The sequence below is a fragment of the Mobula birostris genome, chromosome 2 (genome assembly GCF_030028105.1).
Source record: "Mobula birostris isolate sMobBir1 chromosome 2, sMobBir1.hap1, whole genome shotgun sequence".
NCBI classification, from domain to species: domain Eukaryota; kingdom Metazoa; phylum Chordata; class Chondrichthyes; order Myliobatiformes; family Myliobatidae; genus Mobula; species Mobula birostris.
This window is the reverse complement of record NC_092371.1, coordinates 164,852,966-164,875,617: the sequence shown is the minus strand read 5'-3', so window position 1 is coordinate 164,875,617 and position 22,652 is coordinate 164,852,966. Positions and strand designations below refer to the sequence as shown.

The 22,652-nt window shown below is 40.0% G+C and overlaps 1 protein-coding gene across 1 annotated transcript in view; it reads right to left on the bottom strand.

Moving 5' to 3' along the window:
- Nucleotides 1–4,439: 4,439 nt before the first annotated feature.
- col21a1 (collagen, type XXI, alpha 1) overlaps nt 4,440–22,652 on the bottom strand; it is a 211,819-nt gene continuing 193,606 nt past the window's right edge. Inside the window, exons 30-32 of the mRNA XM_072280324.1 lie at nt 21,530–21,739; nt 20,035–20,103; nt 4,440–5,539 (exon numbers count right to left, since the gene is read on the bottom strand). Of these exons, the coding sequence (XP_072136425.1) occupies nt 5,355–5,539; nt 20,035–20,103; nt 21,530–21,739 (464 nt within the window). The 3' untranslated portion in view covers nt 4,440–5,354. The remainder of the gene's footprint in view (nt 5,540–20,034; nt 20,104–21,529; nt 21,740–22,652) is intronic.

The window sequence follows — 22,652 nt, the reverse complement described above, 5'->3', positions numbered from 1 at the left end:
GACGTATTAATGGAAAATTCCATATACTGCAGGGAAGTGCAAGTATCTTACAGTAAACATTAAGATGAAGATTTCTTAGTAGCATTACTTTAGGTGTAATTGTTACTTTTACATTTGCTGGGCAACATATCCTTGAACTTGCACCTTCATTGCAATGTGCATATCACTTTCTCATCACAGCATTAAACATGATTTATATTGATTTAATGGTAATAGAACAACAACTAACATGACAGAGGTACATAACAATTTCTAAGCACAATTATTGAAAAACTGCAAAGTTCTATAAATGTATTTTAAGAAAAAGGCCCAGGAGTGACTGATGTACTGTACATAGCAAATGTGAGAAACATATACATTCAATTCAGAATACTGGACAGTATTGAATTGTGTTAAAATTAGAGTAGTAGATCAGTTTTAAAAAGTTTATTCAAAAATACAGGCTGAATGTATTGACAATGATGTAAAACAAATAATTGACTGCCCGTCATGCATTGTCAAATGGTCTTTTGTACAAACTTCAATAGGACCACGATGATGATGGACAATTGATCCGCCATCTTCTGTTTTATAGCATCACCAACACCATTACATCATTTCTTTCCAAAAAAAAGTTCTGTCTTGTAATTTATAGCAGTGAACAGTTGTAAAGAGTTCAGTAATGTACGTTTGTACATTGAGAAGTATTTTTAATATTTGGTTGACTCGGAAACAATTTTTTGATCTCTACTCCATACTCATATTCAACTCTAATATGGCTCCTCTGAGGCAAGGTGCCTGTAAGACCATAAGACCAGAAGATATAGGAGCAGAATTAGGCCATTCAGCCCATCGAGTCTTCTCCACCATTCCATCATGGCTGATCCCGGATCCCACTCAACCCCACACACCTGCCTTCTCGCCTTACTTTTTGGTGCCCCGACTGATCAGGACACTATCATCTTCCACCTTATATATACCCACAGACTTGGCTCCTACTTCAGTCTGTGGCAGAGCATTCCACAGATTTACTGCTCTCTAGGAAAAAATATTCCTCCTTACCCTAGTTCTAAAAGGTCACCTCTCAGTTTTGAGGCTGTGCCTTCTAGTTCTGGATACCCCCAAAATAGGAAACATCCTTTCCACCTCCACCTTATCTAGTGCTTTCGAAATTCAGTTGGTTTCAATGAGATCCCCTGCATTCTTCTAAATTCCAGTGAGTACAGGCCCAAAGCTGCCAAATGCTCCTCATATGTTAACACCAGAATCATCCTCATGAACCACCTCTGGACTCTCTCCAATGACAACACATCCTTTCTGAGATATGGGGCCCAAAACTGTTGACAATACTCCAAATGCAGCCTGACTGATGTCTTATAAAGGCTCAGCACTGTCTCCTTGCTTCTATATTCTGTTCCCCTTGGGGAAAAAAATGCCAACATTGCATTTGGCTTCTTTACCACAGACTCAACCTGTAAGTTAACCTTCTGGGAGTCTTGCATGAGAGCTCCTAAGTCCCTCTGCACCTCTGATTTTTGAACCTTCTCCCCATTTAGATAATAGTCTGAACCATTGTTCATTTTACCAAAATGCATTATTATATATTTCTCAGCATCTGTCACTTTGTTTCCCATTGTTCCAATTTGTCCTGCTGCAATCGCATTGCTTCCTTAGCACTACATATCCCTCCACCTATCTTCATGATTTCCGCAAACTTTGGCACAAAGCCATCAATTCCATTATCTAAACCATTGACAAACAATGTGAAAAATAGTGATCCCTGAGGAACACTACTAGTCACTGGCAGCCAACCAGAAAAAGGCCCCTTTATTCCCACTCGCTGCTAGCCTGTTAGCCATTCCTCTATCCATGCCATTATCTTTCCTGTAACGTCATAGGATTTTATCTTGTTAAGCAGCCTCATTTATGGCACCTTATCAAATGCTTTCTGAATATCCAAGTAAATTACATTCACTGCCTCTCCGTTGTCCACCCTGCTTGTTACTTCCTTGAAGGACTCTGATTTGTCAGGCAAGATTTCCCTTTACCGGAACCATCCTGACTTTGACTTATTTTATCATTAGTCTCCAAGTATCCAGAAACCTCATCCTTAATGATAGACTCCAACACTTTCCCAACCACTGAGGTTAGGTTAACAGGCATACAATTTTCTTTCTTTTGCCTTCCTTCCTTCTTAAAGAGTGGAGTGCCAGGATCAAGTGATTCTTGAAAGATCATGACCTATGCATCCATTACCTCTTCAGAAACCTCTCTCAGGACTTTGTGACTTAGTTCATGTGGTTCAGGTGACTTATTCACCTTAAGATCTTTGAGTTTGCCTAGCTCATTTCCCTTTGTAATAGCAGTGGCACTCACTCCTGTTCCCTGACACTCACAGACCTCTGGCATACTGCTAGTTAGATTAGGTTAGATTATGAGGACACTCAGTCCTCGTTTATTGTCATTTAGAAATGCATGCATTAAGAAATGATATAATGCTCCTCCAGTACAATATCACAGAAACACAGGACAGACCAAGACTAAAACTGACAAAACCACATAATTATAACATAGAGTTACAACAGTGCAAAGCAATACCGTAATTTGATAAAGAGCAGACCATGGGCATGGTAAAATAAAGTCTCAAAGTCCCGATAGTCCCATCATCTCACACAGATGGTAGAAGGGAGAAACTCTCCCTGTCATGAACCTCCAAGCGCCGCAAACTTGCCGATGCAGCACCCTGGAAGCACCCGACCACAGCCCACTCTGATTCCGTCCAAAAACTTCGAGCCTCTGACACCGAGCACCGTCTCTGCCGAGCGCTTCGACCCCGCCCTGGCTGCTGAGCAACAAGCAAAACCGGGGACTTGGGGCCTTCCCCCCCAGAGATTCTGGATCACACAGTAGCAGCGGCAGCGCAACAGGCATTTCAGAAGTTTCACCAGATGTTCCTCCGTGCTCTCATGTCTGCCTCCATCAGATCAGAATTGTGCACGGCCCCTACGTGACAGATAACAGATATCATCACCGGAGTGGCCGCTGCGAGCTGCGCTGCGCCACCACCTTCTCCTCTCCTCTTGGATGAAAGACGAACGTCTGCCGAAACACATCATCTACTCCCAGCTTAAAGAAGGCAAACGTAGAAGAGATTCAAAGACGTCTTAAAAGCCAACATGAAGAAACGTAACATCAACATCAGTAATTGGGAAACCAATACCCAGGACAGGAAACTCTGGCAAGCCATCATCCCAGAAGGAACAGGAACTTTTGAAGCCAACAGATGTGCAGAATTAGAAGAGAAGAAAATGGAAAGAGAGGCAGCAACAACCAAAGCCTGATCTACCATCTGGAAGTACCTGTCCTGAATGCGGAAGAACTTTCAAAGCCAAGCTTGGGCTCATAAGCCACTTGAGAGCCCATAAGTAGATCAACAGAACAAAGACCATCATCCTCGACCTTGAGGGATAGCTACGACGACCAGTGTCTTCCACTGTGACTTCCACATGGTGGAGCGCTTGGATGCAGCGGCCACTCCAGTCCAATCACAGTATGTCTTTTTTTTATGATTGCAAGTCACTGCTGGATACTCACAACATCAAATACTGCAGGACTATCTGATCACGAGTTGCTTGATAGCGATTGAGCATAACATTGTGTTGTTGCCTGGAATTGCTGCATACTGTTGTGCTGAGAAGGTGTGCAGTCCAACAAACAGAGTGAGTGATTATCTTGGACGTTTCTACTGGGATCGCAAGACCCTTTTGGACATTGGTAACTTAGAATACTGTAAGTCTGTTCACTGGTCCATTGGCAAGACTGATAGTGGAGGAACTGTGTTGCTTCAGTTGAGGCAAAGATTAGGCCCATGCCATGGAGTTACCAGTTGCAGCTGACCAGGAAAGGAGATGCTGTTGCAGTGTGGGAGAGCCACCGTGTGCTGGAATCCATACCGGGTTGGGGACAGGCCCTTCCTGTTGGTGTTGCCCCCCAGTGTTTGCTTGATGGAAAAACAAGCTGGACTAGGGCAATGTATGATAAATCTACCGTTATGCCACTCAAGGACTTGGACTATATACTTTTGCTTTGTGATTGTATGTTTTTCTGAAATTATGACCATATGTGCTATTTGTGCTGTGCGCTGTTGGCAATGTGTTTTGCATCTTGGCCCTGGAGGAATGCTGCTTTGTTTGGCAATATTCATATATAGTTGAATGATAATTAAACTTTAACTTGTATCTCTATCAATTTCCCACTAGCCTAGAAAACCATTGAGCTACATTTAACCACTGCATTGAAAAAAACACCCCTAAACCATGTTTTCAGTGCAACTAATGATGAGCAATAAATGCAGATTTTACCACAGGAATATGAACAAAAACAGAGTTATGGTTTTACTGATGCTTGCTTTTTATTTTCAGAATTATTTTAAAGCAAGGATGCAGTAATATCTAGGTCATATTATGAACATTGACAATGAAAATATTGTACAAAATATCAATTCATGCAAGTTGAATTTTGATAGTCTTGATGCCTCCAAATTCATTTTATAAAGAGACAGATCTTGAATTGAACATAGTTTAATTTCCAAACTATATTAACAATGAATTATTAACCTATAGCCAGTGAGAACTGCTACAGAAATGTATGATAGGTAGGCATATTTTAAGATAAATAAGTCTTAATTTATTTAAATTATAGACTAATATTTACTGTTCAGAAATCAAGCTGATATGATGTAAAAGAAAACCAGTACTGTACATACTGTACAATATTTTAATAAAGCATGGTTGGCTAAGAAGTATTTATGAACTAGTTTTCTCTTTTGGCTTTAAATTAACGATATACTGCAATGGGAACAGTTTCATTAAAATAAGAGAACATGTCTTTGGAAAATTACATTTTGAGTACATTTTTTTGGAACATCTTTACAATTTTTGACATCATAAAGGAGGTGGCCATATCAGATGCAACTTGCCCTAATATAAAAAGTAGCACATTGCATTGAGGAATTGACAATGATTTTATCAAAGGTATCGTAACTGCTAACAAACTAATGCATGCCAACAAAGCTCAATAATGTACACTACAATTTCTGACTTCTCCATCTCTGACATTGCATTGAACAACAAAATACAAATAATGTAAATGAAACAGAAGACTAACAACATATAAGTAGTTAATGATTTCTTGTATGCTGTTGATACCCTTGTCATTTTGGCAACAGTATGAAAAGATGATTGATAACATATAGTTTCTGGTGTAAATCTTCCTGAGACTACTTTTCAGACATTTCAATGATACATACAATTTTGAGTAAGATCAATTATAAACTTACTCCAAATTAGTTTGTTCTACTAGATGTCAGTAAAGCTTCAATAGTTTGGTCCTTTTCTGAATGGATCTCTTCCAAATGCTTGATAACATAGAAATGGCTGGCATGTTCCAGGAGGACCAGGAGGTCCAGATCTGCCTATTTTTCCAGGAGCTCCATCTTTTCCAGGTGAACCTGGTATTCCTGGGTAGCCTTCTTTACTTATTCCTGGCAAGCCTATAGGCCCTGAATAGAAAGATAATTCAAGACAATTACGATATAATTTTTGTTCCTATGTTTTCATTCTTGGATTTACATTGTTAAAATATAATGGTAAAGAAATGGTCTGAACACAATCTTGTTGTTTGTGAAAGCTTTTCATGCAAAAACTGATTGCCAGATTTCGTACATTAAATGCATTTCAAAAGTATTTAACTGGCTTTGGAAAGAATCAGAATTGTGAAAAGCTCAGTATAAATGCAAGTTTTTTTTCTCTTTTTTGATAAATATATAATTATATTAACTAGTGAATTTAATAATGGGAAATTATGGTCATTATAATGGGGTTATTAATCTGGAATTATAAAGATTGGATTGATAATAAAATAACCAAACTGTGTTATAAACCTAATGGGTTTATTAGCATCCTTAACCAGTATAGTCCATATAGGACCCATAAGAATAGTTTATTCTTAACTACCCTCTCAAATGGCCTATGAATCAACAACAATATTGACTGCAATATTGCTTTGGATTTGACTGAGTCCAACCATTGAGTGGGAGCTAGAGAAAAGAGCTACCTTTTCAATTAGGTTTGCACTCAAGATTGAAAAGGCAGCACATCGCAGCAGTTTTTCAGATTTGGCTGTGTTTAATCAGTGAGCAAAATTTATTAGAAAGGGTGAATAAAAATAAGGCAATGGCAAGCGGAGCAGCCATCGTTGTGAGTAGACCAGTGTTAGAGTGGGGAGGCTTTGGCTCATCAGGCTTCAGAGAAGTAGGTATCTAGTAAGTTGCTTTTTCTTCTTTATTCTTCATTCTTCATCTGTTTGGGCATAGTTAGTGCAGTGAAAATGGCTCCAGCGGAAGTGTTTTGTTCTGAGTGTGAGATGTGGGAATTCTGGGAGACATCCAGCCTCCCAGATAACCACATCTGCACCAGATGCATTGAACTACAACTCCTCAGAAAAGGAACTGGAGCTGCAGCTCAATGATCTTTGGCTCATTTGGGATACTGAGGAAATGACAGACAGGAGTTATAGGGAGGTAGTCACCCCTAGGTAGCAGGAGGCAGGTAACTGAGTGACTGTCAGGAGAAAAAAGGGAAATGGGCAGCCAGTGCAGAGTACCTTGTGGCTGTTCCCCTCAATAATAAGTTTATTACTTTGGATACTGTTGAGGGGGATGACCGGGTCTCCTGCACTGAAGCTGGTGCTGTGGCTCAGAAGAGAACAGAGGTGAAGAAGAGTGTAGTAGTGATAGGAGATTTCATAGACAGAGGAATAGAGACTAGGTTCTGTGGGTGTGATAGAGACACTCGGATGCTATGTTGCCTCCCAGGTGCCATGGTCAAGAATGTTTCAGATTGGGTCCTTGGCATTCTAAAGGGGGACATGGGGCAGCCAGAAGTCTTGGTACGTATTGGCATCATTGACATAGGTAGGAAAGGTAAGGAGGTCCTGAAGAGAGATTTTAGGGATGTAGGTAGAAAGCTGAAAAACAGGACCTCCAGGGAGGTAACCTCTGGATTGCTGCCTGTGCCTGCACGTGAGGGCAAGAATTGTATGATTTGGCAGATGAATGTGTGGCTGAGGATCTGGTGCAGGAGGCAGGGTTTCAGAATTATGGACCACCACGTTCCTTTGTGGGGAAGGCATGACCTATACAAAAGGGACGGGTTATACCTGAACCCGAGGGGAACCAATATCCTTGTGGGCAGGTTTGCTAAAGCTGTTCGTGAGGGTTTAAATTAACTTGGCGGGAGATGGGAATCAGGGTGATAGGGCTGAGGATGAGGTAGTTGGTTACAAACAGAGGCAGTCTGTAGTGAGACTGCCAGTAAGGAGAGGCTGAAGATAGGGCAAAATTGCAGTCAACAGGATGAGTTGCAAAGTAAAAGGTGGACAAAATTGATAAAGGTGAATACAGCACTGACGGTGTTATATTTAAATGCACGCAGTATAAGGAATAAGGTAGGTGAACTTGTAGCACAGTTACAGAATGACATTGTGGACATCACTGAATCATGGCTGAAAGAAGATTATAGCTGGGGGCTTAATGTCCAAGTATATAGATTGTATCAAAAGGACAGGCAGGTAGGTAGGCAGAGAGGGATGGGTGGCTATTGGTAAAGGCGGATAATAGTGCTGAAGATGAGGTAGCTGGTTTACAAACAAAGGTAATGTGCAGTGAGGAGAGGCTGTTGATAGGGCAAAATTGCAGTCAGGAAGAGCTGCAATGTTGAAGTTGGATAAAATCAAAAAGGGTGAATACAGGACTGAAGGTGTTATATTTGGATGCATGCAGCATATGGAATAAGGTAGATTAACTTGCAGCACAGTTGCAAGTTGGCAGGTATGATGTTGTAGGCATCACTGAATCATGGCTGAAAGAAGATTATAGCTGGGAGCTTAATTGGGGAGAGTTTAAACTAGGATTGCTGGGGGGTGAGAACCAAACTGAAGATATGGAGGAAGAGGCAGTTGGCTCACAAATAGAGAAAGCTTGGAGACAGTGCGAGAGGGAGGATAGGCAGATGGTAGAGAAGGGACGCGCTCAGACTGATGGTTTGAGATGTGTCTATTTTAATGCAAGGAGTATTATGAACAAAGCCGATAAGCTTAGAGCGTGGATGAGCACTTGGAGCTATGATGTTGTGGCCATTACTGAGACTTGGATGGTTCAGGGGCAGGAATGGTTACTTTGAGTGCCAGGCTTTAGATGTTTCAGAAAGGACAGGGAGGGAGGCAAAAGAGGTGGGGCGTGGCACTGTTCATCAGAGATAGTGTCACAACTGCAGAAAAGGAGGAAGTCATGGGCGGATTGTCTACAGAGTCTCTGTGGGTGGAAGTTAAGAACAGGAAGGGGTCAACAACTCTATTGAATGTTTTTTACAGACCACCCAATAGTAACAGGGACATTGAGGAGCAGACAGGGAGACAGATTCTGGAAAGGTGTAATAATAACAGGGTTGTCATGGTGGGAGATTTTAATTTCCCAAATATCAATTGGCATGTCTCTAGAGCAAGGGGTTTAGATGGGGTGGAGTTCATTAGGTGTGTTCAAGAAGGTTTCTTGACATAATATGTAGATAAACCTACAAGAGGAGAGGCTGTACTTGATCTGTTATTGGGAAATGAACCTGGACAGGTGGGAGAGCATTTTGGAGATAGTGATCACAATTCTATCTCCTTTACCATAGCATTGGAGATGGATGGGAACAGACAAGTTAGGAAAGCGTTTAATTGGAGTAAGGGGAGTTATGAGGCTATCAGACAAGAATTTGGAAGCATAAATTGGGAACAGATGTCATCAGGGAAATGTACGGAAGAAATGTGGCAAATATTCAGGGTTATTTGCGTGGAGATCTGCATAGGTACATTCCAATGAGACGGAAAAGATGGTAGGTTACAGGAACCGTGGTGTACAAAGGCTGTTGTAAATCTAGTCAAGAAGAAAAGAAGAGCTTACAAAACGTTCAAAAAGCTTGTAATGATAGAGATCTAGAAGATCATAAGGCTAGCAGGAAGGAGCTTAAGAATGAAATTAGGAGAGCCAGAAGGGGCCATGAAAAGGCCTTGCCAGAAAGGATGAAGGAAAACCCCAAGGCATTCTACAAGAATGTGAAGAGCAAGAGGATAAGACATGAGAGAATAGGACCAATCAAGTATGACAGTGGAAAAGTGTGTATGGAACTGGAGGAGATAGCTGAGGTACTTAATGAATACTTTACTTCAGTATTCACTACGGAAAAGGATCTTGGTGATTATAGGGATGACTTACAGCGGACTGTAAAGCTTGAGCATGTAGATATTAAGAAAGAGGATGTGCTGGAGCTTTTGGAAAGCAGCAAGTTGGATAGGTCACCGAGACCGGACAAGATGTACCCTAGGGTACTGTGGGAGGGGAGGGAGGAGATTGCTGAGCCTCTGGCAATGATCTTTGCATCATCAATGGGGACAGGAGAGGTTCCGGAGGATTGGAGGGTTGCAGATGTTGTTCCATTATTCAAGAAAGGGAGTAGAGATAGCCCAGGAAATTGTAGACCAGCAAGTCTTACTTCAGTGGCTGGTAAGTTGATGGAGAAGATCCTGAGGGGCAGGATTTATGAAAATTTGGAGAGGCATAATATGATTAGGAATAGTCAGCATGGCTTTGTGAAAGGCAGGTCGTGCCTTACAAGCCTGATTGAATTTTTTGAGAATGTAACTAAACACATTGATGAAGGTAGACCAGTAGATGTAGTGTATATGGATTTTAGCAAGGCATTTAACAAGGTACCCCATGCAAGGCTTATTGAGAAAGTAAGGAGGCATGGGATCCAAGGGGACATTACTTTGTGGATTCAGAACTGGCTTGCCCATGGAAGGCAAAGAGTGGTCGTAGATGGGTCATATTCTGCATGGAGGCCGGTCACCAGTGGTGTGCCTCAGGGATCTGTTCTGAGACCCCTACTCTGTGATTTTTATAAATGACCTGGATGAGGAAGTGGGTTAGTAAATTTGCTGATGATACAAAGGTTGGAAGTGTTGTGGATAGTGTGGAGGCTGTCAGAGGTTACAGTGGGACATTGATAGGATACAAAACTGGGCTGAGAAGTGGCAGATGGAGCTCAACCCAGATAAGTGTGAGGTGGTTCATTTTGGTAGGTCAAATATGATGGCAGAATATAGCATTAATAGTAAGACTCTTGGCAGTGTGGAGGATCAGAAGGATCTTGGGGTCCGAGTCCATAGGACACTCAAAGCAGCTGTGCAGGTTGACTCTGTGGTTCAGAAAGCATACGGTGCATTGGCCTTCATCAATTGTGGGAATGACTTTAGGAGCTGAGAGGTAATGTTGCAGCTATATAGGACCCTGGACAGACCCTACTTGGAGTACTGTGCTCAATTCTGGTCACCTCACTATAGGAAGGATGTGAAAACCATAGAAAGGGTGCAGAGGAGATTTACAAGAACGTTGCCTGGACTGCGGAGCATGCCTTATGAGAATAGATTGAGTGAACTCGGCCTTTTCTCCTTGGAGCGACGGAGGATGAGAGGTGACCTGATAGAGGTGTATAAGATGATGAGAGGCATTGATCGTGTGGATAGTCAGAGGCTTTTTCCCAGGACTGAAGTGGCCAGCACGAAAAGGCACAGTTTTAAGGTGCTTGGAATTAGATACAAAGAAGATGTCAAGGGTAAGTTTTTTATGCAAAGAGTGGTGAGTGCGTGGAATGGGCTGCCGGCAGTGGTGGTGGAGGCAGATACGATAAGGTTTTTTAAGAGACTCCTAGATAGGTATATGGAGCTCAGAAAAATGGAGGGCTATGGGTAAGCCTAGGTAATTTCTAGGGTAAGGTCATGTTCGGTACAGCTTTGTGGGCTGAAGGGCCTGTATTGTGCTGTAGGTTTTCTATGTTTCTATGCTAATGTCCAAGAATACACATTGTATCAAAAGACAGCAAGACAAAGGGAGTGGTGTTGCTCTGTTGGTAAAAGTGAAATCAAATCATTGGAAAGATGTGACATAAGGTCGAAGATGTTGAATCATTGTGGATAAAGCTAAGGAGTTGCAGGGGTAAAAAGACCCTGATGGGAGTTATATACAGACTCCCAAACAGTAGTAAGGATTTGCCCGAAAAATTAAAATGGGTGATAGCAAATGCATGCCCAAAGGGCATTGTTACTATAGTCATGGAGGACTTCAATATGCAATTGTGAAAATCGGGTTGGTCAGGAGGGGCAATTTCTAGAGTGTCTACGAGATGGCTTTTTAGAACAGCTTGTGGTTGAGCCCACTAGGGAATCAGCTATTCTGGATTGGGTGTTGTGCAATGAACCAGAATTGATTAGAGAGCTTAAGGTAAAATAACACTTAGGGAAAAGTGATTTTAATATGATTGAATTCACCTTGAAATTTGAGAAGGAGAAGCTAAAGTCAGATGTATCAGTATTACAGTGGAGTAAAGGGAAATGCAGAGGCATGAGAGAGGAGTTGGCCAGAATTGATTGGACAAGAAGACTGGCAGGGATGATGGCAGAGCAGCAATGGCTGGAATTTCTGTTAGCAATTCGGAAGGCACAGTAGATATACATCTGAAATAGGAAGAAGTATTCTAAAGGAAAGATGACACTAGAGTGGCTAATGAGAGAAGTCAAAGCCAACATAAAAGCAAAGAAAGAGCATATAATAGAGCAAAAATAAGTTGGAAGTTAGAGGATTGGGAAGCTTTTAAAAACCAACAGAAGACAACTAAAGAAGTCATTAAGGTAAAGATGGAATATGAAAGTAAGCGAGCCAATAATATTGAAGAGGATACCAAATGTTTCTTCAGATACATAAAGTGTAAAAGAGAGATGAGAGTGGATATCAGAAGGCTGGAAAATGATGCTGGAGAGGTAGTAATGGAAGACAACAAAACGTCAGACAAACTGAATAAATATTTTGCATCAGTCTTCACTGTGGAAGTATGGTGGAAGTTCTAGGTGCCAGGGGTCATGAAGTGTGTGAAGTTACCATAGCTAGGAAGAAGGATCTTGAGAAACTGAAAGAATGAAGCAGATAAGTCACCTGGACCAGATAGCGTACACCCCAGGGTTCTGAAAGAGGGGGCTGGATGCATTAGTAATGATCTTTCAGGAATCACTAGATTCTGGAATAGTTTGAGATGACTGGAAAATTACATATGTCATTCCACTCTTCAAGAAAGGGAGAGGCAGAAGAAAGGAAACTATAGGCCAGTTAGTCTGACCTCAGTAGTTGGGAAGATGTTGGAGACGATTATTGAGCATGATGTTTCAGGGTACTTGGAAGCACAAGATAAAACAGGCCATAGTCAGCATGGTTTCCTCAAGGGGAGATCTTATAAGAAATAACAAGCAGGACAGACAAAGGAGAATCAGTTAATGTTGTGTACTTGGATTTTCAGAAGACCTTCGACAAGATGCCACACGAGGCTGCTGAAAAAGCTGCATGCACATGGTATAACAGGAAAGATTCTAGAATGGATAAAGCAGCGACTGATTGGCAGGACGCAAAGAGTGGGAATAAAGGGAGCCTTTTCTGGTTGGCTACTGGTGACAGTCTTTTTTATCTTACAGGTCAATAATTTGGATGACAGAATTGAAGGCTTTGTTGCAGTTTGCAGACAACATGAAGATAGCTGGAGTGGCAGGTAATTTTGAAGGAAGTAGAGAGGCTGCAGAAGGATTTAGACAGATTAGGAGAATGGGCAAAGAAATGGCAGACAGAATACAGTGTTGGGAAGTGTATGGTCATGCACTTTGGTAGAGAAATGAAAGGGTAGACTATTTTCTAAATGGAGAGAAAATACAAAAACCTGAGGCAGAAAGGGACTTGGGAGTTCTTGTGCAGGATTCGCTAAAGGTTAATTTGCGAATTAAGTTGAGGATGACAAATGTAATGTTAGCATTCATTTCAAGGGGACTAGAATATAAAAGCAAAGATGTATTGTTGAGGCTTTATAAAACACTCATAAGGCCTCACTTGGAGTATTTTGAGGAGTTTTGGGCCCTTTATCTTGGAAAAGATGCACTGAGACTGAAGAGTGTTCAAAGGAGGTTCAAGAAAATTATTTCAGGATTGAATAGCTTGTCATATGGAGAAAGTTTGATGGCTCTGGGCCTGTATTCACTAGGATTCTGAAGAGTAAGGGGCAACCACATTGAAACCTATTGCATTGTGAAAGGCCTTGATAGAGTGGATGTGAAGAGGATGTCTCCTATGGTGGGAGAGTCTAAGACCAGAGGACACAGCCTCAGAATAGAGGGGTATTCTTTTAGAATGGAAAGGAGGAGGAATTTCTTTAGCCAGGGAGTGGTGAATCTATGGAATTCTTTGCCACAGGTAGCTGTGTAGGCCAAGTGTTTATGTATATTTAAGGTAGAAGTTGATAGATTCTTGATTGATCAGAGCATGAAGGGATACAGGGAGAAGGCAGGAGATTGAGGTTGAGAGGAAAATTTGATCAGTCATGATGAAATGGCAGAGAGGATTCAATGAGCTCAATGGCCCTACTCTGCTCCTGTATCTTATGGTCTTATATCCTAAAGAAGTATTCTAAAGGCAGGATGGTGCAACTGTGGCTGTCAAGAGAAGTGAAGCCACAATAAAAGCCTAAGAGAAGGTATATAATAGAGCAAAAATTAGTGCAAAGTTAGAGGATTGGGAAGGTTTTAAAAACCAACGAAACGTAAAAGAGAGGCGAGAATTGGTATTGGACCACTGGAAAATGATGCTGGAGAGGTGGTAATGGGGCCCAAGGAAATGGCGGACAAACTGATTAAGTATTTTGCGTCAGTCATCACAGCGAAAGACACTAGCAGTATGTTGGAAGTCAGGGGGCAGAATTGTGTGAGTTGCCATTACTAGGGAGAAGGTTCTTGGGAAACTAAATGGTCTGAAGGTAGCTAAGTCACATGGATAAAATGATCTACACCTCAGGGTTCTGAAAAAGGTGGCTGAAGAGAATGTGGAGGCATTAGTAATAACCTTTCAAGAATCAATTGATCCTGGCATGGTTCTGGAGGACTGGAAAATTGCAAATGTCACTCCACTCCTTTCGAGAAGGGAAGGAGGCAGAAGAAAGGAAACTATAGGATAGTTAGTCTAACCTCAGTCATTGAGAAGATGTTGGAGTTGATTATTAAGGATGAAGTCTCAGGGTACTTGGAGGCACATGATAAAATAGGCTGTAGTCAGCATGGTTTCCTTGAGGGAAAATATTGCCTCACAGATCTGTTGGAAATCCTTGAAAAGTAACAAGCAAGATAGACAAAGGAAAATCAGTAGGTATTGTTCACTTGGATTTTCAGAAGGCCTTTGACAAGGTGCCAGACATGTGACTGCTTTACAATGTAAGAGCCAATGGTATTATATGAAAGATACTAGAATAGATAAAACATTGGCTGATTGACAGGAGGGAAAATTGGGAATAAAGGGAGCCTTTTCTGATTGGCTGCCGGTGATTAGTGCTGCACCACAGGGGTCTGTGTTGGGACCATTACTTTCTATGTTATATGTCAGTGATTTGGATGACAGAATTGATGGCTTTGTGGCCAAGTTTGCAGATGATATGAGATAGATGGAGGAGTAGGCAGCCTTGTGGAAGTGGAGAGGCTATAGAAGGACATAGTCAGATTGGAAGAATGGGCAAAGAAATGGCACACGGAGTACAGTGTTGGGAAGTGTATAGTTATGCACTTTGATAGAATAAATAGAAGTATAGGCTTTTTTCTAGCTGGGGAGAAAATTCTAACATTTGAGATGTAAAGGGACTTCAGAATCCTCATGCAGGACTCCCTAAAGGGAGGACTAGAATATAAAAGCAAAAATGTAATGTTGAGGTTTTATAAAACACTCACTTGGAGTATTGTGAGCAGTTTTGGGCCCCTTATCTAAGAAAGGATATGCTAACATTGGAGAGGATGCAAAGGAGGTTAATAAAAATGAATTCTGGCATTGAAAGGCTTATCATATGAGAAGCGTTTAATGGCTCTGGGATTCTACTCACTGGAATTCAGTAGAATGAGGGATGACCTAATTGAAACCTATCGAATGTTGAAAGGCCTCGATAGAGTGAATGTGAAGAAGACGTTTCCTATGGTGGAGTGCTTAAGACCAGAGGACACAGCTTCAGAATAGAGGGACATTCATTTAGATCGAAGATGAAGAGTTTCTTTAGCCAGAGAGTGGTGAATCTGTGGAATTTGTTGCCACAGGTAGCTATGGAGGACAAGTCATTGGGTATATTTAAGGCAGAGGTTGATGTATTCTTGATCAGTCAGGGCATGAAGAGATATGGGGAGATCAGAGGGAAATGGATCAGCCATGATGAGATGGTGCAGCAGACTAGATATGCAAATGGAATAATTATGCTCCTTTATCTTAAAGTCTTACAGTTATTCCATAATTCGCAATGCAGAAAGTTTTTAGCATAGTTTTAAGGTGCTTGGAAGTAGGTACAAGGGAGACGTCAGAGGTAATTTGTGCGTGAATGCACTTTCAGCAAAGGTGGTACAGGTGGATACAATAGAGTCTTTTAAGAGACTCTTAGATAGGTCCATGGAGCTTAGGAAAATAGAAGGCTATGCGGTAGGAAAATTGTAGGCAGCTTCTAGAGTAGGTTACATAGTCGGCACAACATTGTGGGCTGAAGGGCCTGTAATATGGTGTAGGTTTTCTATGTTCTGTGTTCTTCCCACAAAATCAAGAGCAGTGATAACAATTATCACCAAAATACATTTTCCTTCTTTCAGCTCATCGTGTATAACAGAAATGAAAATTTGGGAAGATGGATTGTTTTCCGTTGTCCTTGTGCAAACTGGAAATAGTGCAAATTGCTTACTTTATTTTTTTTTATTATTTTGTCTCTTTTACAAATAGTTTGGGTCTGATTTCTGATATTATCTTGATTTTGCTTTTATATACAGCACTTTCCTTTGCATGAGAATTTTATTTTCTCTGCTGTCATAATGAAATACAAATAAGTCAAGAAAGATCACATGAACATTTTTACTGCTGAAAAATAAAGAAATCTGGAGATCTTGACCATTAAAATTCTCAAGTGGGTAATGTAACCAAATGGAGAAAGCCTATACAACTGTAACATTATTTATGCACTAGGCATGTTTGATTAAAGGGAAAAAAATTATTTATCCCTGAATGTGAGAAACATCAGCTGGAGGAAAAGTCCCGCATAAATTGAATTCACCTTGTTAATTATCTTGTTGCAGTGACAAATGTGTCAGAATTTCTGACATCCAACTGTACAATCTATATATAGCAGATTTATTATCTCACTCAGTGAAAATTTAGTTGCAATTTAAATTGACAATCTCCGTACAAAGATTTGGGACACTCATTCTACACAATTAAAATTTGTCAATTTAAGCCAGAGTCCATAATGTACTGTATATCTAGATTTCCTGCTTTTGGTCTATATTCTTAAAAAAATTTCCCAAGAAATTTTGTCAGTTTGTCTTCCTAATATTTTTAAATTTTTTTAGTACAATTTTAATATCAGTTGAAATCTGTGTAAAAATAATTTGATGAGCAGAAGTGTAAAAGGAAGAAGTTATATGAACAGTTAAACAACAACTGCAGAGTTTTGCTTCAGTTTCATTATACTATGATTTTAAGCTCAAAAAATGTGCCTGTTCAATTCAAAGCAGATTTAATCTTTTATCTGCGCACATTCCTGGGATGGCAGGACTTTCATATGAAGAAAGACTGGATGAACTGGGCTTGTACTCGTTGGAATTTAGAAGATTGAGGGGGTATCTTATTGAAACGTATAAGATCCTAAAGGGATTGGACAGGCTAGATGCAAGAAGATTGTTCCCGATGTTGGGGAAGTCCAGAACAAGGGGTCACAGTTTGAGGATAGAGGGGAAGCCTTTTAGGACCGAGATTAGGAAAAACTTCTTCACACAGAGAGTGGTGAATCTGTGGAATTCTCTGCCACAGGAAACAGTTGAGGCCAGTTCATTGGCTATATTTAAGAGGGAGTTAGATATGGCCCTTGTGGCTACGGGGATCAGGGGGTATGGAGGGAAGGCTGGGGCGGTGTTCTGAGTTGGATGATCAGCCATGATCATAATAAATGGCGGTGCAGGCTCGAAGGGCCGAATGGCCTACTCCTGCACCTATTTTCTGTTTCTATGTTTCTATTTCAACCTTTTGAATTTAACACTGTTTAACAATTTTTGTTATTTTTTATTTCTGATTTCCAACATACATTCTTATAATATCAGGCAATTATTTTGTATTTTCAGCTCTTCCAAACTTATTTTTTAATCCCTCTCACCACTTTTTCATGCTGCATTGTCACCCATTGTTACTTGATTTCTCTAGCCTTCCATCCTCTTACAGACTTGCCCTTTTGTTCTCCTCTTTCTTCATCACAATATAGGCAATCCTGCATTTTGTTGGGGCTGTGTACCTAGAATACTATCCATAAGACCATTAAACCAAATGACATAGGAGCAGAATTAGGCTATTTGGTCTATCGAGTTTACTCTGCCATTCTCTCATAGCTAAGTTGTTATCCTTCTAATCTCCATTCTCCTATTTTCTCCCCGAAAATGTTGACACCCTTACTATTTAGAAATTTAAATATACCTAATGGCTTGGCCTCCACAGCCTTCTGTGTCAAAGGATTCCAAAGATTCACCATCCTCTGGTTAAAGAAATTCCTCCTCATCTCGGTTCTAAATGGATGCCCCTCTATTCCAAGCCCTCTCTGGTCCTAGATGTCCTCACTAGATAGATAGATACTTCATAGATCCCAAAGGAAATTACAGTGTCACAGTAGCATTACAAGTGCACAGATATAAATATTAGAAGAAAAGTAGAAAGAATAAAAAATAAGTTATCACAAACAGTTTAACAGGAGGGGGCATTACTTCCCCGTCTATAGATTGACTCATTTTAAAGCCTGATGGCTGAGGGTGAGAATGACATCATATTGCACTCTTTGGAGCAGCACAGTTGTCTTAGTCTATTACTAAAAGTGCTCCTCTGCTCAGCCAAGGTGGCATGCAGAGGGTGAGGAACATTGTCCAGAATTACCAGGATATTCCATAGGGTCCTTTGTTCTACCACAGCCTCCGGTGTGTCCAGTTTTACTCCTATAACAGAGCCAGCCTTTCTAATCAGTTTATTAAGCCTGTTGGCATCACTCGTGTTGATGCTATTACCCCAGCACACTACTGCATAGAAGATAGTACTGGCGACAACAGACTGGTAGAACATGTGAAGGAGAGGCCTGCGTACTCTAAAGGACTTCAGTTTCCTCAGGAAGTAGTGGTGACTCAAGCCCTTCTTGTACACAGCCTCTGTGTTGGTGCTCGACTCAAGTCTGTCATCCAGAATCATCCTCTCAATACCCACTCCATCTAGACCTCTCAATATTTGATAGGTTTCATTGAGATCCCCCACATTCTTCTAAACTCTAGTGGGTAAAGGTCCAGAGTTATCAAATACTCCTCATTCCTTAATCTTTTCATTCCAACACATCAGGTTCACAATAGTCTAAGTGTGGTCTGTCAAATGCCTTATAGAGCCTCAGCATTGCATCCTTGAAGCCCCTTTTCCCACTGAATTTTATGCTAAAAGAGGAGATGTGCCCCTATGGGATGTTCATTCTCCAACACTATTATTGACTCATCTCTACTAGTTAACAGTTGAGACCAACATTGGTTTTCGGGGACAGACAAGATCCATACAAAAGAAGCAACAAATTTCACTATATACAGAGGGGCAATAAGACTTGGATATGATTTTATCATAACAGTTAGGTTGACAGTAACACCTGAGTCCTTCCTTTGCTACACCCTCTCCAGTCTGAGGACATCTGGACCAACATCTCAGTACTGCCACATTCTTCATCTGCAAGGAACTTCCTCAAATGTGCAAGGAAAGGGAATATCAAGGAAATGGATGGGATTTGTGGATCATGAAAAAGTGTTGTGAAAGGAATTTAGAGGAATAATGGGTTATGGTGAAGGTGGCAGTGGAGTAGAGGTTGCAGGATTATCTTAAAGAACTTGCCATGGCTACTGTAGCTTCTCACACTGCAACCATCAAAGAAAATGCCTCACAGATGAAGAGTGTAGCAGCATAGCACTCTGAATGCCTGTTCATGCCATACATAAATCTTATAACTCCACAGTATTGAGAGACTAAAAGCAAAAACTGATGAAATATGTTGTTTTCCCCCACATTTTGCATTCATTTTCCCCACATTAATTTCACAAGAGCGAATTTTATTCTGTACCTCAAATTTTTGGGTACTGTTTTGTGAATTCCATAAGGAAGAGTTTCCATTGCGTGAATGTCCATAATGCAAGATTGCCTGTAATTAGACTTTGTTTATAATTCATTGAGTCTGCTAGTTTCTGTTTGTAATTCAATTTTTGATGATAGCTTCAGTGTCCATGATAGGAATTAAGAAGATCTTTCTGGGGCATAGTTGATACTTTGATTAAAGCCAGCCATTTGCAGAACTCTCACACTTTGTGCTTTTCTCATGGTCACTTTCAGCAGTAAGTGCAATGATCAAGTATCCAAAAGCAAGATAATGAAGATACTGAAATTTTGGAATAAAAATTGAAATGGTGGAAATAAGCATCAGGATAAAGCATTTGTGGTGAAATAAAGAGTTAATGTTTTACCTTGGTGACTTTTAATCACGATTAATAATTAGGTACACTGGTTAGTATTTGAGGCTCTAAGTACCCAGGTACTGCTTAGTATAATTTTGAGGGACTGTTTCAAATTCAGGACTGTATTATAAACATAATGGCATTTTGATTAAAAAAAACTGGTAACTTATCAGCGAAATTCAATAAAATCCAAAAGTAAGTAGTGGCCATTACATTTTATGAGTCATAGAATAATTTTTCATTCTTCTAATAGAGAAGTTAGCATTAATTTTTGTCTTGCTTTTTTACCTGTCATGGTGATCTATTTTTTGAAAAATTTCAATGAATTATACCATTAATATAGTACAGTACCTGGCATTCCTGGTAGACCTTGGTGTCCAGGATCTCCGATTCCTCTCTCACCTTTCTGACCAGGGGATCCTGAAATCAGCAATTGTTGACAACATCAGAACTGATGATATACTGTAATTGGAGAAAACTTAAGATGTAGCTCCTAATACCACCCCTGAAACAAAATTACTTTATCACCTCAAATAAAGTAATGAATATTACAATTAAAAAATGAAAGTTATGGATAATCATAGAATTTCCAAAGCACACAAATAGGCAAATTCATGCCATGTCCTACAAGAGCAATTCTATTTAGTTTCTCTTTGTTTCACCTCTTTACCCTCCAACTTGCTTTTTCTCAACTATTAAACCAACTTTATTTTGAATAGTGTGATTGATTCTTTTTGGTATTGTGTCAGATTTTAACTACTCTTGGTATAGGTATAAACATATTTTTTAGTGACTGTATGTTTTACTGCTAATGTAATTACATGTGCTATATTTGCCCTGTGCTGTGTGTGACTGTTGGTACTGTGTTTTGCACCTTGGCCCCGAAGAGAAGCCATTTTGTTTGATTGTATTCATGTGTATGGTTGAATGATAATTAAACTTGAACTGGCTGCAAAGGCCTGCACCCTCTGCTTCTCCTTGAACCTATAGTACCTAAAGTACTTAGTCATTGGAAGTAGTTTTTTTCTGTTATCCTTTCTAAATTAGTCCTGAGTTTGTGCATTGTTATCAACTGCCCTTTGTTCCAAGGAGAACAATCACAGCTTTTCCAGTCTAGCTATACAGTTGAAATCCTTAATCTTGGAAAACATTCTGAGCTACGTTTTTATGCATCCTTTCAATTGTATGATAACCAGAATGTTTGCATGTTGTTTTCATTTATGAAGCCCAGGAATCTACTTTGTCTGTGAAGTGCTCTTTCAACATGCACTGCACTCTCAAAGATTTTCATATGTGGCAGACAGTTGCAGGGAGCATGTGTACAGTATTTAGCCAGAATTACAGGCTTCCGAATGACTAAATACTATAGGTACAAGGACAGGGTACGAAAGGTTACATTTACTTGCCTTTCAAATTCTAACTGAAAATATAAAATCTAGCCCATATGCAAAACTTAGCCCAGAATCATATGTAACAATCCTGTTGGTCAATGACAGATAACCAAAGAAGTATCTTTCATTGACTAAGAGCTGCAAGGCTTTCCTCTTGCAGCCCTTCACAATATCCTCAAATATTCGGCCACGTAGCTGCACTGTTAGTTAGCTCAGCCTATAGGAGTAGAATGTTCCCACAATCAGAGGCGTATTGCCACTCGTTATATAACTCATCAGACTTCATTTGATTTAATTTAATTAGAATTTGCCTCTGTCTGAAGAAATAGAAGCAACCTTGAAATACTACATTGGGAGTTACTTTGTCAAATGTGTCTCAAAGAAACCTAAAAGTAACACCTGTGTATAATGAGCTGCATATTAAAAGAAATGAAACACAGTTTTTTCAGTCTTACCCATGAATCCTTGGATTCCTGGAGGGCCTGGTAAACCTGAAGAACCTGGTTGACCTTGTTTACCATCTAAACCTGGGAAACCACTGGGACCTTGAAGTCCTGGTAATCCTGGTGGGCCTGCTGGACCTGGAGGGCCAGATGATCCCTTGCATTGCTGGCAGTACCAGAAGTTTTGATTTCTTTGGTTTTGCAAAAATGAAGGTAGTTGAGCTGATATAATTTAAAAATAGAATGCATGGCAATGAAAAATCATGTATTAAATCAAACAAAAATACTCAAAGTGGAGTTCATTCATCAGGGCAGGCAGCGATCAAATACTATCAAGTGCATTCCTGAGCTCACAGAAAGAAATTATACAACTGACCAGCACACATAAGAGGGTAGACTACAATTCTATTGATGTGTACTTGTTTTGTGAAAGCACAATTTGTTATTAAAGTACAAGACTGAGGGTTGTCTTTTTCTCTATGTGTATGAGTGATAGACTTTAATATTCTTACAGTAGGATTACTACAGTATGTGTTGTAATATTAAACACCAAAAATTAATTTAGCAGCTAATCTGAAATAACCAGTAATTCCAATGTTTCTTGGAAATTAATTACTGATTCTTAAGGCATCAACCTGAAAACTTAAGTCAATTTCTGTCTCCACTGACACTACCTGACTTAAGTATTTTCAGTATTCCTATTTTATATCATGCTTATAGTATCTTCAGTAGTTTGGTTCTGGATATTTGAGAATTGACAATGGATAAAACACATTAATTGATTGACAGCCACTGAGTGCCGCTCCTCAAGTATTTTCTGTGACATTTTCCTGTTGGTGAAAAAGCACAAGAAAACTGCAACGTCAAGATTATTTGCTAATTGTGGCATGTGTTGTAAATGCCACAATAAGATGCTAGAAACAAACGTTTTCTATCATGGTTCTTTGCCAATTAACAAAAGAAAAAAAGGTTATTTGGAGAGCTCCATAAACTAAATAGATTGAATGCAATAATTCTTGTCTCAAACTTTAAAAGCAATTGATCTGCCAGAAGTGTAGGCCTTCATTAAAAGTACAGCATAATAATTTTGCCTGGTTTATCTACTGGCTTTCCATAAATTAATTTTCACAATTGC